Source organism: Scomber japonicus, chromosome 9, assembly GCF_027409825.1.
Source record: "Scomber japonicus isolate fScoJap1 chromosome 9, fScoJap1.pri, whole genome shotgun sequence".
NCBI classification, from domain to species: domain Eukaryota; kingdom Metazoa; phylum Chordata; class Actinopteri; order Scombriformes; family Scombridae; genus Scomber; species Scomber japonicus.
The window spans coordinates 7,819,106-7,834,923 of NC_070586.1; the positions used below are offsets into that span (position 1 = coordinate 7,819,106).

Sequence of the window (15,818 nt, forward strand, 5' to 3'; positions counted from 1 at the left end):
CACTGCTCGTCTTCTTTCCTGATTGTTCCAGGTGTGTTTTACAGGCGTGCAGACTGGCGGGACAGGCAGGCAGACATCATGTTGGTATGAACACAATACAACAGCTGTTTCAGGGTGTGGCTTCATCCATCTGGCTAATTGTGGGAGTGGAAATGAGAATCTGACACGTGCGCCTTATTGCACAATTACTGACATTTGTAAAAACAGAAACACAAAGCTTTATACATCTGATGAAAATAGTGCATCTGCATATTTGTGGTTCTGTCCTTACACACAGTTTTAATCATGAATCTACACTAACTTCCCTGCATGTGTCTCCTGCTCAGTGATTCCTAACTTGAAGCTGAGAGGAGTCTGAGATGCTGGCAAAAGATCTGAGGAGGTGTTTTCTTTATTATTTTCTCTCTCTTTTTTTTTTAACACTGACTGAAAGCATCATGCTGACTCTGTACTACATGTCTTCTCCCAGTGGCTTAGTGGGGTGTCAGTGACTTGCTTAAGGGCACTCTGGCAGGATGTGTGTTCAGATTGGAAGCATCGATTGTTTTGACTGCATGGTGGCTCAGTTTTTAACACAGTCATCTCACACTGGTCGCTTGTGTGCTTAGTTTAGTTTGTTTACAACTGTACAGAGCTTGTTAGCTGACCAGATATATAGTTAACCTTCCTGTCGTCCTCCCGGGTCAAATTGACCCGTTTCTTTCCTTCTTCTCTCTTTCCTCCCTTCCTTCTTTCTTTCCTTCTTTCCTCCCTCCCTCCTACCTTCTTTCCTTCCTTACTTCTTTCCTCCATCCTTCCTTCATCCCTTCCTTCTTTCCTCTGTCCTTCTTTCCTTCCTTCCTCCCTCCCTCCTACCTTCTTTCCTCCCTCCCTCTTACCTTCCTTCCTTCCTTACTTCTTTCCTCCGTCCTTCCTTCCTCCCTTCCTTCTTTCCTTTCCCCCCTTCCTTCCTTCCTTCCTTCCTCCATCCCCCTTTCTTCCTTCTGTCGTTCCTTCCTCTCTCTCTCTCTCTCCTTCCTTCCTTCCTCCTTGCCTTCTTTCCTTTACTCCCTTCCTTCCTTCTTTCCTTTACTCCCTTCCTTCCCTCCTTCCTCCCTCCCTCCCTCCTTCCGCCCTCCCTCCCTCCTTTTCTTCCTTCTTCCTCCCTTCCTTCCTTGACTCGAACACAACAGGAGGGTTAAGTAGCAATATATAAATGTTTCAGATGGAGGATGGGTGAGATTTGGGTAAGAAATGTAGGTTTCATGCATGTATAAGAAGATCCATCAGAGGACGTGTCACCTGAAACATGACAGCAGACAGTGATGTGTTGCAGCAGCTGCAGTTTCCATATTTGAAATGTCCTTTTAATTTAATTGCATGTCACCATTTAAAGGTCTCTGGAGAGTGTCAGCACTTTTATTAGTGCAGTGGTTGCAAATCTCTGAGAGGTCTTCTTGCTTCTTCTGACCCACTGTCAGCTGATTTCACCTGCACTATTTTGAATGATCCTTAGAGGTATGAAAATATAAAGTCATCCAGTAATTTAAAATACATGCTGTCTACCTTTGGGATGATGTGCCAAATTTCTTCTTGTCCAGTTTAGGATCATGACATTAAAGCATCATATGGTGATGGTGTTATTTTGTAGATAACATAGTATTATAAATTATGGTGTAGTCTGTTTATATGATGCATCATGTTTCGCTATATTATATTATATTGAAAATTATTATATTATATTCTACGCCAAACAAAACCTTTAAACATTTAAACAACAGTAATATTTGAACAGCGGTGAATTATTCCTGACTTGATAATTTGACCTTTTCACAGACATAGTGTACTTAATTTGAACATCATGAAGCAGGACATTACATCTTACATGCCACTGAATATCACATCTTTTTTATATTGTTGTTTGTATAATATCTCATTTTGTGTGTTTTGAAGTTCAAGCGATTTATGGTTTATTTTTCATTTTTTGTTTATCCCTCCTGTTGTCCTCAGGTCGAGGAAGGACAGGAGGAAGGGATGAGGAAAGAATGAAGGAATGAAGGAAGGAAGGAAGGAAGGAAGGAAGGGAGCAAGGAGGAAAAGAGGAAGGAAGTAAGGAGAAGAAGTAAGGAGGAAAAGAGTAAGGAGAGAAGGAAGCAAGAGAAGGAAGGAAAGGAGGAAGGAAAGGAGGAAGAGAGTAAGGAGATAAAGAAGGAAGGAAGGAAGGAAGGAAGGGAGCAAGGAGGAAAAGAGGAAGGAGCAAGGAGGAAAAGAGGAAGGAAGTAAGGAGAGAAGGAAGGAAAGAAGCAAGGAGGAAAAGAGGAAGGAAGTAAGGAGAGAATGAAGGAGAGAAGGAAGGAAAAGAGTAAGGAGAGAAGGAAGCAAGTATGGAGAGAAGGAAGGAAAGGAACAAGGAGGAAAAGAGGAAGGAAGTAAGGAGAGAAGGAAGGAAAGGAGGAAGAGAGTAAGGAGAGAAGGAAGGAAGGAAGGAAGAAAGGAGTATGGAAGGAGGGGAAGAACGAAGGAAAAAATAAATAAAAAGGGAGGAAAGAAGGAACAGTCAAAACAGACAGGGGCAATTTGACCCGGGAGGACGACAGGAAGGTTAATACAAAAGCACAATTACACACAATTTAAGCTCTATATTCCTACTTTTATTGTCTCAAGTAAATACAAATATAATCAGAAACACACACACACACACACACACACACACACACACACACACACACACACACACACACACACACACACACACTTTCCCTATTTAACACTGAGACATTGTAAACATCTCTTTTCATTTTTTTCTTTAATGTTCTTGTATTAAAATTCATTACATACATATTACATTGATCAAATTCAATGTGTTCCCTTCAAATGTTATGTAAATTTAATCCATATTATGTAATTATTTTAATTTATTCGCTTCTTTTTAATCACATTGGCTCGTGTGATGTTTTTAATTAATAAATCTCACCCTGTTTTTAAATGACGGTGCCTAATCATTGACACCAGACACACAAACCCAAACTATCATCTGTTTTATTCCCTCCTTTATTTTTGACATGTGTAATTCATTTTGAACACAGTAGTAGCTGCCAAATTTAGAAGAGCATTATAAATTATTTCTGTCTCCTAGGTCAGACATCTTAAGAGAATAAGACAAGTGGTGAAAATATGCAGTTACAGTTTATATGAATTATGTTCGTATGATTTTACAGTGAACATGTAAAAGAGTCAGTTTTGTACAATATGATACTAAACCACAGTATTTTTTTTTTTATTAGGAGCCACACTCTGACAACTAGAGAGAGAGAGAGAGAGAGAGAGAGAGAGAGAGAGAGAGAGAGAGAGAGAGATTTCCAGGTTCCAAAAGACTAAATAAGAATGAATAAAAATAAATATCATCAGCACAGCAAAACAAACCATACACTCATCGCTGTCAGCGTATGCAGTTAAAAATGGGATGTTCCTTGCCCTACCCCCTCGGACCAAGCACCAAATTTGGGGGGACAGAGCTTCTCCACTGCTGCCGCCCCCACCCTCTGGAATTCACTCCCCAAACTCATCAGAGACTGTACAGACCCCCATACCTTCAAATCACTCTTAAAAACACACCTTTTTAAACTGGCTTTTAACCTGTAGACTGTTTTTTTATCGTCTTTCCATTTTATGTCTTTTTTTAACCTCCTACCTTGTTTGTTCTTTTCATTTTATGTCTTTTTTTTACTTGTAAGCGTCTTTGAGCACTTGTAAAAGCGTGTTATATATAAAATGTATTATTATATTGTTGCACATGATAATAAATAAATAAAATAAATCATTGCATATTAAGTTGTGATGAGTTCAGGGTTCATTAAGTGGTGATGGCTTTAGGATAAAAACTGTTTAATTAATCACATTAAATGAAGTACAGTTCTATAATGTTATATACTGTATTGTTACCAGATGAGTCTTTGAACTCAGCAGCAGCCTGATCAGTTGCAGTAACTTAATTTGGCCACTAGGTGGAGCTAAATACTTGTTTGTTTTTCTGCCTCCATGCAGAAAGCAGAAAACATAACATCACCTCGCTTTCTTCTCACCCACTCCCACAAATATTGATTTATAAAGTCTTACACAGCATGACAGAGTGTTATCCCGCAGCAACGTGCTTTAAGAGGAACTTAAAGTGCCTCTTTTATTGGTGTATTTCAATATTTGTTGCATTTTCCCCCTTTTTATTAGAAAGTCAAGAGAAAAGGAAGAACTGTTTCACTTATTAGAATTTCTTTCTTGGTCCCTAATCCATAATCCTTAATTAGATCTGTGTGTCACATCAGAGGTAGTTTTATAGTTTTATGAAATATTTGCCCTGATTTGATAATGGAGGAAGAAGACAGAGCTTTTTTTTAGGTGGTTTTCTTCATTTGGTTCCTGCTTCCTGTCAGTGAAAGGAAATAATTACAGTTTCCTGTAGATCAGGGGGGTCAAACTCATTTTCATTCAAGGGCCACACACAGCCCAATTTGATATGATGTGGGCCAGACCACTAAAAATATGTAAGAAAAGAAAGAGAGAAGAAGACAGGAAGGAAGGATGGAAGGAAGGAAGAAAGGGAGGAAGGACAGGTTGAAAGAAGGAAAACAAGATAGGAAGGATGAATGGAAGGAGGGAAGGGAGGGAGGGAGGAAAAGAAAGTGGGCCGGATTGGACCACTCGGCGGGCCATTTCTGGCCCAGGGGCCGCATGTTTGACACCCCTGCTGCAGATGGAGATTTTAATGCACCTTATAGACTGTGTTAACTATTTCTTTCTTTCTTTCTTTCTTTTCATGCAGTTTGTTCCTGCATCTTGAATTAGATCTGTGTGTCACATCAGAGGTAGTTTTATGAAATATTTGCCCTGATTTGATGTTTTCATGCTTCTTGTCAGTGAAAGGGAATAATTATAGTTTCCTCTAGATGGAGATTTTAATGCACAAACTTTTTCTTTCTTTTCTTTTCATGCAGTTTGTTCCTGGATGTTTTAAACAGCAGCAGTCCAGCCGAACCATGATGCTTCATATTGAAAGGACCAACGTGGTGAAACAACCTCCTGTACTACTGTGTGGTGAGTCCACCTCTTTCTGCATGAAGTGCTCATTCACATCTTTGCTCTTAACTTTTTGATTCATCACTTTATGTAGGTGAGCTGGTCATAACTGCCTCCAGAAATCATGTAGACGGGCAGAACGAACCTACAGTATCTCTGTTAAGGTTTTTTACATAATTAAACATTACATAATAGCTGCACTCTGGACAGAATTGTCAATACTAAAGGACCTTAAAAACATGATTGATTCATTGTGTCGTGTAAGATTCATCTGCAAACAGTAGTAAGTTAATATGTGACTGAAAAAGTCAACACAGACAGATCCTATGGTTTGATCTCTTTCTAATTATGCCCTCAAACCCCCAACTCCCCTCTTCCCAAACATTAAGCATAATCATCTATATATTTAAGAAAATATATATACTGAAATTAATCACATAAAGAATATTGTAGTTCCTTTCTAAGTTTAACACATCCTTTTACTTTAGATAAATGTTTATTTTACAGGTTTATAATGTACTGGGAGGTTTCAAGGAAATAAGTTTATAATTGGTTACTTATTATTACTGTGTAGTGAGCATCAAGACTGTCTAGCCTAAACTCCCCTCTTTCCAAACATTAAACATAACCATCTATATTTAAAAAAATATATTCTTGTATGTTCATGAACAATCTGAAATTAACCATATAAAGAATATTTTAGTTCCTTTCAAAGTTTAACAAACCTTTTACTTTAGATAAATGTTTATTTTACAGGTCTATAATGTTCCGGGAGGTTTCAAGGAAATAAGTTTATAATTGGTTACTTATAATTGGACAAAGAGACATTTCCTTGAAAGACAAACCCCTTTTAAACCCAAGTTAACCCCTTGAACATTAAATACACACACGGTACACATAACCATCTCTATTTAAAAAACATATACTTGTATTAAAAAAGTAGCTTTTTATCTTTTTTTCATTTGAGTTTCTTTCAAAGTTTAACAAACCTTTTACTTTAGATCAATGTTTATTTTACAGGTTTATAATGTACCAGGAAGTTTAAAGGAAATAATAGCACCTTTTAAACCCAAGTTAATCTCTTGAACATTAAACAAACACACACACACGGTCAACCAGTCATTTTAAACATTCTTTTTATTAACTTTCTCTTTTTTTTAAACACAACTAAGTCATTTATAAACTGTTCCTCTATTCCATTTTAACAGTCCAAATACAAATGGATGAACACAGGAAGGAAAAGCAAAACATACAGTATGTACACAATAAACCACAACAGCACTCAGTGTTGAGGGAAGAAAGCCGTCAAGGCAAAGCAGACATCAGTCAAAAAGAGATTTAACTTCATGCTCTGAGCTAGTACCTTGAAAAATAAGTGTCTCATACAAACGGGTGTAAAAAAAATAGTTAAGCCAATATCTGAGGACTACTTTAAGCATGTTATGTACCTAGTACAAAAAATTAAATAACAATAAAAATAATAGTAAATATTGGCATGAGGACAAAATGACTACACAAATAAGATTTATAAATAAAAGATATGGAGGAAACTTTACTTTTTTTTAATAATATGAAAAATAAAAAACGGATATTATTCAGCACGTGTGTGTATGTGTTTGTGTGTAGGGGGTAAAACATAAAATAATAAAGTTCACATTATTCAACCACACAAAAATCCATTCACTTTTCTGACCGAACCACCAGGGGGCAGCACACAACCACACTGATTTCCTACACTATAGAGCAGAAACAAAAAGAGAGAGGGGAATGGATGCATGTTAGCCCAAATCAGCCCCATAAGCCTGGCTCTTCTTCTCCACAGCAGAGGGCTTTTTTTCTTCCTTTCTTTTTTTTTTTTTTCTTAACACTGATTATCAGGAACAACATGAAACACACAATCATCACACCTTCCCATTTAAGCTCAGAGTTGAAGGCTTCAGTTTGCTTCAAAGGAAGTGTGAGTCAGATTGTCTAAAACCTTAAAATCCCAACATCCGAAAGGTGTGGGAAGAAAAAAGGAAAGAAAAAAAGGGGGTTTTAGATTTACTGATTGGTAGCATGCTCATGCCTTTAAATTCCTTCGAAGCATACTGAAGCCTTTTAGTGTGCCGTCGATAAACCACGAGGAAGTGGTGCTTCTGGGTTTTAACGAATCACAAAACGTTACACAACACAAATGAAAATCAAATACATCATCTTTTTAAAAACGCAGCCAGTGCATTTTGTTCATCTCAAAAAAATAACAAAAACTTTTTAAACATGAAGCGAGAGATACACAGGTAATCGTACAAAAGGAAGGCAAACAAAAAATAACTACAAATAATGGCTAGCTTCATGACGAACGACAGTGTTGCAGGTAAGGTTGTTTTTTTTTTTTTGAGTCTCCGAACAGAGAGATTTGCTGGCTTGTGGAACCAGAAAGAGAAAAGGAGAGAGTAGCGTTTCTGTTGAGTTAGCTAACCAGCAGCTAACTCGTAGCTTCAGTGGAAAAAAACATGTTGAAAACTGCCGGGGGGGGAACAAACAACCCCAACGACTCCATAACGCTCACAGAGGGTTTATCAGGGTGAAATGCTTCGGATAAGAGAAAAAGCACCTCCCATAGTTTTTTGTTTTTTTGTAACAGTGAAGGTTTGTAGAGTTTCTTTTTTTCTTAAAAAAAGACTACAAAGTCATACAAAGAGATGAAAAAAACAGCTGTCCTGAAATATACAGCACATAGAGCTTAGAGGATAAGGAAAAGCAGAGCTTAATAGAAATCTGAAGCTGGGGGGAACACAAAAGGGTCCTCTCGCCAGCCAAAGTAGAGATTGTCGTTTCCCTTCCAACACGGGGATACTTCGTTTGGACAACAACAGCGACGTTGACTGAGAACAGCTCACTTGTCAGGGAGGTTTGTCTTCGTTTCTGGTATCTGTAGCTTAGAGGTTTTAGACCCTGCTTAGCAGAGTGGATCTGTGGAGGAGAAGAAGAAGACAGCTGTTAACATTAGGAGTACGAATCAAGTATTATTTAGCCTTAATGACAGAAAAATTACTGTTTTTAGACTTTTATTTTGATGATACACGCTCAAAAAAAGGTGAAAAAACTCAAAAATCCAGAGTTTAGCCTAAATGACAGAAAAATGACTCTTTTTAGACTTTTATTTTGGTGATACATGCCCAAAAAATGGTGGAAAAACTACAAAAATTCAGAGTTTTAATCCTAAATGACTCAAATATTTGTTGTTTCTGTGTCAAAATATACAGAATGAGACAAACTTAGGATATATAGGTCAGATTTTTGAGGTGAGTTCATTGGCTATAAAAAAAATACACTAAATAAATGTGTACACAATATTTCAAAGCATCTTACTTCACTAAATCTTTCAATTTTTCAGTTTTAATAATGTTTATATCGTTTATTTGAGTCACAGTTTGGCTAAACTCTGTAATTTTGCTCAAAACTGTTGCTTCAGTCGTGTTTCAAGCTCAAATTCAGTGAGCTGCTTTTCATTGCACTCATGTCTTTTGTAGGTTTAGAAATCTTTGGACAGCCACCAAAAAAACTGCTGTGTTTCTTTTGTGTGTGGTTTAATTTTCCACCGAATTTCATTGAAATCTGTTCAGGCTTTGAAATAAAGACAGAGAGAGAAGGGAGATCTCAGCAGCAGCAACACTTTGTCTTTATCTTTGTTGTGTTTTTATTGGGGCGGTGGGGGGGGGGGGGGGGGGGGGGGGGTGATGTTGATGGTGTGAGGAGAGACAGAGCAGAGTGTCTACGAGCCGAGCGGCACGTTCTGCTGACGCGGCTCGACTGGAGTAAAGTGACAGATCGTGTCGCAGCAGAGGAAAAGCTCAGGAGGGACATGAGGGAGGGGTTGGCAGGCGATCGGAAAACGTGACCTCACACATACACATAAACACACACACACACACACACACACAGCTGACTGGATTCACCCTGGCTGGGCTTAACCCAACAATCACAGGATCTGGATCCAAAATCTGCTCTCACCTTTGACCTCATGCCAGCAGATCTGATTCATAGGTCCTCATATGGGAGGCTAAGCGTGTATATGTGTGTGGGTGTGTGTGTGTGTGGGGTCAGTTTTTGGCAACCAGCAGCCTGACTCTCAGCTTTAAATCATGTGCTCACTCGTCCTTTTTAAATACTGGCTTTATTTTTACATGTCAGTTTTGTGTCTTCACATTCAGGGTTTCATGTTACGTGTCTTTTTTTATGTTGTTGCTCTTTTTTGTAAGATTTATGCCTTTTCTTTAAAAAGTGAAAGTGCTGTTGTGTAAGACAAATTATGGTGCTAAACTGCTTTTAGATGAGTTACAAACTAAACTACTACTTGCAGCTTTGCCTGTAGGAGGTTTCTTACAGAAGAAGGGCTGCAGATGTTTTGTTGCTGCTTTTAATGTTTTAAAAATATGTTTTTAAAAAGTATTTTTGGACACTAGGCAGCTGAAAAGTCGAGTCAACAGACACATGCAATCACTTTTAAAGTTTGAATGTCTGACATAACAGTAAACCTGCTTATTTACACATGTTGCAAGCAGCAGTATTATCCATTTAGAGTTATATTTGTGTCCATAAGATGAACATAAAACCATTATTTTACTCTTTTTGGCTCTATTTTAGTCTCTGCCAGTGCCTAAGATAAATGTATGGCTCTCTAGCTACTAGGTTTCTCCTTTTCCTTTCAATATAATCAATATTATGAGTTACTGGCAACCTCCTATTGATTGGTAATAGATGATAGTTTTCCTCTTTTTCTTCTAAACAAGTATGAAAGAGCTGCCAGACATAATGTTTAGAACAGCTAACATATAAAAGCTTTGATGAAAATGACTAAAATTAGCATCATGAAGAGAATAACACATTTTGTTATATCACATATCTGCTATTTTCGAAGGCTTCTAAACAACTTCTTAATAATTAATTCCTTCAAGTGTGAGAAAAAACCTACAAATTATAATGGCAGCGAGACACCTGACAAATGTCTCCAGTCCTAAACGTTATACCGCTTTCGTCTCTCCAGAGAAAAACCAAAAAAAACGTCCCTGACTCAGTTTGTGTCAATTAAACTTCAGTGATGCTGAAGCAAGAGGAAATATCCCTCCATCAGCTCTCTGGGGCTTCCTTCAACGAGTTAGAGCCGAATGAACAAAGACGATTTTCTCTCATCACAAACACACACACACACACACACACACACACACACACACCCTGAGTGCTGTGTGATGACAGGGTAACGCTTTGTTGTGTATACAGAGGATGCAATTGCGTGAAAATGACGGATGTGTCCTTTTGCATGCATGTGAGCGTGCGACGAGGTGACCGAGAAGAATGATGAGCGCTCGCGTGTGTGTGTGTGTGTGAGTGTGTATAATGTGTTTATTGAGTAGCGTGCAGGTCAGCATCAGTGTGTGACCTACATCCCTCAGGGTCTGCATGGTCAGCGGGGAAGTGGGTTGACAGCCATGATTGAAAGACTCGAAACCCCCCTGAGGGTGTGTGTGTGTGTGTGTGTGTGTGTGTGCAGGGAAGGAGGGGATCTTACACACCTCAGAGACTTCCATCTGTCCTTCTCCATGTTGTTCTCAGGACCTTCGCTCTCGTACGACGCCAGATACAAAGCTGCAGAGACAAAACAGAAACACTATTAGCTTTTCTTTCTAAGTTATTACATGAAAACACGACATCGACTCTGAAAAATTGATTCTTGGCATGACAGGAAAACTCAGTGTGACATGTAACTTTTATAGCCGACCCCATTTCCTTTGACGTATGGTTAGGACTCATGGTATTCAGGACTCTGACCTATATTTTATCCCCATTTTTTTTTATTGGATTTTCACCAAAAGCATCTTCTGTATGACAGGAAAACTCATTTTGGATGGGTGTTGACCAAAGACTGTATAAAAGAAATGGACGTAACATCCATGACGTCACCCATTGGTTTGTGGACTGCTGCTCGGAAGCCAATAGTTTCGAATCTAGGCAGCGCCATCTTGAAAATTTCAGATGCTGGGAAAAATAAAAACACAGATTCTACTTATATGGGCATGAGGCGGGGCCATGGGGCGGAGCGGGGAGGTTGCTATGGTTGCGAGGGCTGGATCTCGAGGACATTGGGCAATCAACCTCTCAATCAGGACGTAGCCACGCCCTAATGCATACCCTGCTTTATTGTCAAATATAAAATCAGGGAGGCCAAAATGTCCCAAATGAACATCATACTGCATTGAAGAAGGCTTTAAACTAGCGATTGAGACCATAAACACATTTTGAAAACGTTTACTGAGGTTAGAAATCAAGTGAGAAGTTGGTGAAGTCTCCATTGACTTGTATAGAGACGGTCGCCGCCTGGTGGCCTTTTGATAGAATGCAGCTCTAAGTTACTTCCTTGTTGGCTTCATTTCAGAGGTATAATATGATTGACATGATTTTTTTTTCTGGTTATTTGTCCATAGAAATGTGTTATGAATATACATAGAAAGAAAACCCAATATTCAGATACATTATGTTGTAATGGCGGCAACAATAACTATTTGATATTACCTCCATTAATGTTAGTAATAATGTTGCTGTCGCTGAGATGCTCCATTAACTCTACTACAGACATAATGGCCAATTGCACTTGTTATTAGTCCATGAAGTGAGAGGTTTCCCACAGAGATGATGGATCTTGCCAGCATATAGAAAACCTTTTAAAATGGAGTGACTGATTTATGTTGATATATTTTGTTACAGACTCTGTAGCGACGCACTACATTCTGCTTTCACTGCTGCAAACTAGATTAACATTTACATAATGCAGCTGACTCTTATCAAATACAAAGTCTGTCTTAAATCTGAATTAGTGAAGCTCCAGTAAAGTTTATTTTAAAGTTGTTTTTTTTCGAACAGGACAGTCAGTCTCGTTCTCTACTGCGTTCTCACTTTTATGTAATCTTTATTTAATTTGGGCCGTCTCATTGAGATTGATGGCTCAGAGAAGATAAGCACACAATCTGCCAACAGAAGCAACACAACACTTAAAGCCAGAGAGTCGCAGTCAACAAAGAATTAATTAAAAACACTTTACAAGAGTCATAAAAAACACCAGATACTTAAGTTTTTAAGTCTCTGAAGGGAATAAAACCTCTAGTTAACCCTCCTGTCGTCCTCCCGGGGCAAATCGACCCCATCTCTTTTGACTGTTCCTTCTTTCCTCCTTTCTTTAATTTTTCCTTCGTTCTTCCCCTCCTTCTATACTTCTTTCCTTCCTTCCTCCCTCTTCACTCCTTTCCTTCCTTCCTCTTTACTCCTTTCCTTCCTCCCTCCCTCCTTTCCTCTTTACTCCTTACTTCCTTCCTCCTTCCCTCCTTACTCCTTTCCTCCCTTCCTTCTGTCCTTACTTCCTTCCTCCTTCCTCCTTACTCCTTACTTCCTTCCTCCTTCCCTCCTTACTCCTTACTTCCTTCCTCCTTCCCTCCTTACTCCTTTCCTCCCTTCCTTCTGTCCTTACTTCCTTCCTCCTTCCTCCTTTCCTCCTTACTCCTTACTTCCTTCCTCCTTACTCCTTCCTTCCTTGACCTGACGACAACAGGAGGGTTAATTTCAATTACTTTGAATTGTCTTTGATCTTTGTGCCTCTGTATAGAGAGTTAGGAACAAAAATCTACAGTGAGAAGCATCGAAAGTACAAGAACAGTAAAAAAAAAAAAAAAAAAGAAAAGCTGCTTAAAAACAGCTCAAGACTCCCCGAGACGTTCCTCTGGGTTTGTTTATGTTGTTACTTCTTGTTGCCTGATAGTAGATCAGCTGATTTGCATACTCACATTAAAAAAAAAAAAAGTGAAAAAATATCACTTTAAAATCACATTTCTAATAACTTCCAGTGTCTGTACATCATGTTTACTATCACACTAACCCTGTCACCCATGGGTGATAGCGTTAGTGTCTATCTATTGGCTAAAGAAGAGTATGAGGTGGTGGGGGGGTTCGGAGCGCTCTCAGTTGATTGGTCAGTTCAGTCAGTGCACTTCAGTGTCAGCAGGACTTTGCAGACCTTCCTGTCTCTCTCTGATAAGATGCTGATAAGAGCCGGAGCCAATGATACATGACTTTGATGTGGATTAAAGGAAACCGAAACTATCAGCGCTGCTCGAGTCTGAGAGGTGATAACAAGGTGTGTGTGTCTGTGTGTGTGTGAGTGAGTCTCTGTGTGTGTGTGTGTGTGTGTGTGTCTGGATTTGCGGCTTAGTGGCAAAAACATTCAGTATTATTTCTCTGGTTTATCATATTTTATTACAGATGATGACCCAGAGGACACACTGCTCATTACATCATGTTTCATCATCAGGTTTTAATCCACAGCTACTCTTTGATTACTGACAGGAACAAGATATTTTCTTTTTTTTGTGAGGATTTCTTTCACTATGGTTGTAATGTTGCATTTGATAATAACTCTGTATCTACTCTGTTGCTTTCAGTATAAATAAATAAAATACATGAGGTCACAGCACGTGGTTAAAAAAGGGAAATAAACATTGAATCTTGGTGTATTAACTATTTATGCACCAGTTTGGGAGAGTTTCTATATTAATAAGCATAAAAATGTGTTAAATGTTGTTTTTTTTGTTCCCATTCATTGAGCCCTAATCTTAAAAAGGAATAGTTCAACATTTTGGGAAATATGCTTTTATATTTTCCTGCAATGTAAATATGAAACTGGAGCTAGCAGCTACCTAGCTTAGCTTGTTATGAAGACTAGAAGCAAAAAGGGGAATTATCTGCCCAAAGGTTAAAGAGGTTAACATTTACATCAGATAATATGTTGTAATATGAGAACTTCCCCTTGTTTACGGTCTAAGATAAGAACTTGCTTCATATTTAGCCTACAGACATGACTGGTATTGACTTTCTCATCTAACTCTTGGGGGGGAAAAAAGGATAAACACATTTTTAAAGATGTCAAACTACTCCTTTAAGAGGGTTTTATTGTGGCTTTGTACTGAGGTCTGATGTTATTAATGTATTTACAGGTGAACTTACCATCTTCAGTGAACACTGGAGCAGTCAGCAGGTACTGGAGGATCTTGCGATCCTTCTCAAAGGGACACTCCACCTTCTTCCAAGTCATGAACTCACTCACATGTTTGGCGAATTCCCAGAATTTCTAAAAATGAAACCAAAAGAAGATAAATAGGCGATCATAGGTATACACAAGTTGACCTATAGTGCACAATATGTTTCTCATCTGTAAATATTATGATATTTAGGTCAATAAACTAAGTAGGGATCCACAATTGGGCTTCTCAGTGACGCACAGCGCTACACTGTGGTTACTGTGGGTGGCTCTGTGGTGTGATTGTGTACTCAGGACGAGATTTAAAAAAAAACAGCTCAGCACAGTTTTTCCCAGGATAGATTTCATCCTTAAAATAGTGTCTGGTTCAGTGTAACTGTGACTGAAGTCCAGTGGAAATACTGTTGAGTCTGTGGCCAGTGGTCAGTGTGATGCTTCCATGGAAACACAGCTGAACTTAACACACATCTACGTCTTACTTCTTCATTCTCTAAGACTCTTTTAAGGAAGTTGACATAAATAGCGCCCAATCTGTTTCCATGTGTAGTAAATACAGTGACGTTTTTTTTTTTTTTTGCAACATAAGAAGTCAGCTGTGGGAAAAAAAGAGGAGAAAACCTGGTTTAGTTTGTTACCAGGGAAACTCCTCTCAGGGGAATTTGTAATTCAGTTTACCTCGAAGTTGATGTGTCCATTTTTCAGCCTGTTGGCACATCCCTCATTGAGGAAGTAGATGTCTTTTATCAGCAGGCTGAAGAAAGGGATGACAATCTGCAAAGACAACAGAAAGAGAAAGGGATTTAATTTCACTGAGAAGATATAAGCGGGGGATTTCCACATGACTCAAAGGTGTGTTGGCGTGTATGACACTTGACAAATAAGATCTGTTACCACACCTGTAAAAAAGGTAAAACAAACCCACTTCTGTTCTGCCACCTGTCAGCAGATTTCTGATTATAAAAGAAAATTCTCATGAAATGAAACCCGCTATATCTTCCAACCATCACGAGGCCTGCTGCAGCATGTATATTAAAAAAAAACCTGGATGAATTCCTTAAAATTGAGAAGTGAGATTGAAGAGTAGAAGAAGAATTCCCCTTCAAAGTCCCCTGAATAATTAATCGACACCCCCACATACAATGATTCAGGTCACTGCGTGTCCGGGCGCTAACAGATGTTGACAGAGAGCAAATGTGGAAAAGGCACCAGTCTCCATTCATGTACTAGAAGATGCATTTTTTTAAAAATCTAGTCTTTATCAGTTGCTATGGATGGATGTTGCTATGGATGGATGACCAACACAAAAACATCTCTTTTTGTTACTAAGTGGTGGCAGATTCATTTCTTCCTTGGCCATCCTAAAACAACCCCACCCAGAATTGATCATCATGTTCTTGAGAATGAGACTTTAAAGAGAAAGCATGTGACTTTTCTTTTAGCAGAAATATTGATTTTTTTTTGTTGCTTAGCATTTAGCGGAGATGATTCTGTATCAGTGCTTGAACTTGAATGAACTGACTCGACTCTTTTTCCTCTCTGTTCTTGCAAAACAAGTCAATCGATTTCACGTGTTTTATCCATGTTCACTTCTAATGAATATTATTTTGCAGCTGATATAATTACATCTGTGGACGTCAGTGAAGTCTGCACACATGGCGACGGGGTGGGTGGTGGGGGGGTGCTGCAGGATCAGGATGTGCTTAAC

General features: G+C 38.7%; 1 protein-coding gene across 1 annotated transcript in view; it reads right to left on the reverse strand.

Moving 5' to 3' along the window:
• Positions 1-6,174: 6,174 nt before the first annotated feature.
• The window catches only part of rasgef1ba (RasGEF domain family, member 1Ba), a 28,451-nt gene continuing 18,807 nt past the window's right edge, over positions 6,175-15,818 (reverse strand). The window contains exons 10-13 of the mRNA XM_053326260.1: positions 14,789-14,884; positions 14,080-14,203; positions 10,605-10,677; positions 6,175-8,004 (exon numbers count right to left, since the gene is read on the reverse strand). Of these exons, the coding sequence (XP_053182235.1) occupies positions 7,980-8,004; positions 10,605-10,677; positions 14,080-14,203; positions 14,789-14,884 (318 nt within the window). The 3' untranslated portion in view covers positions 6,175-7,979. The remainder of the gene's footprint in view (positions 8,005-10,604; positions 10,678-14,079; positions 14,204-14,788; positions 14,885-15,818) is intronic.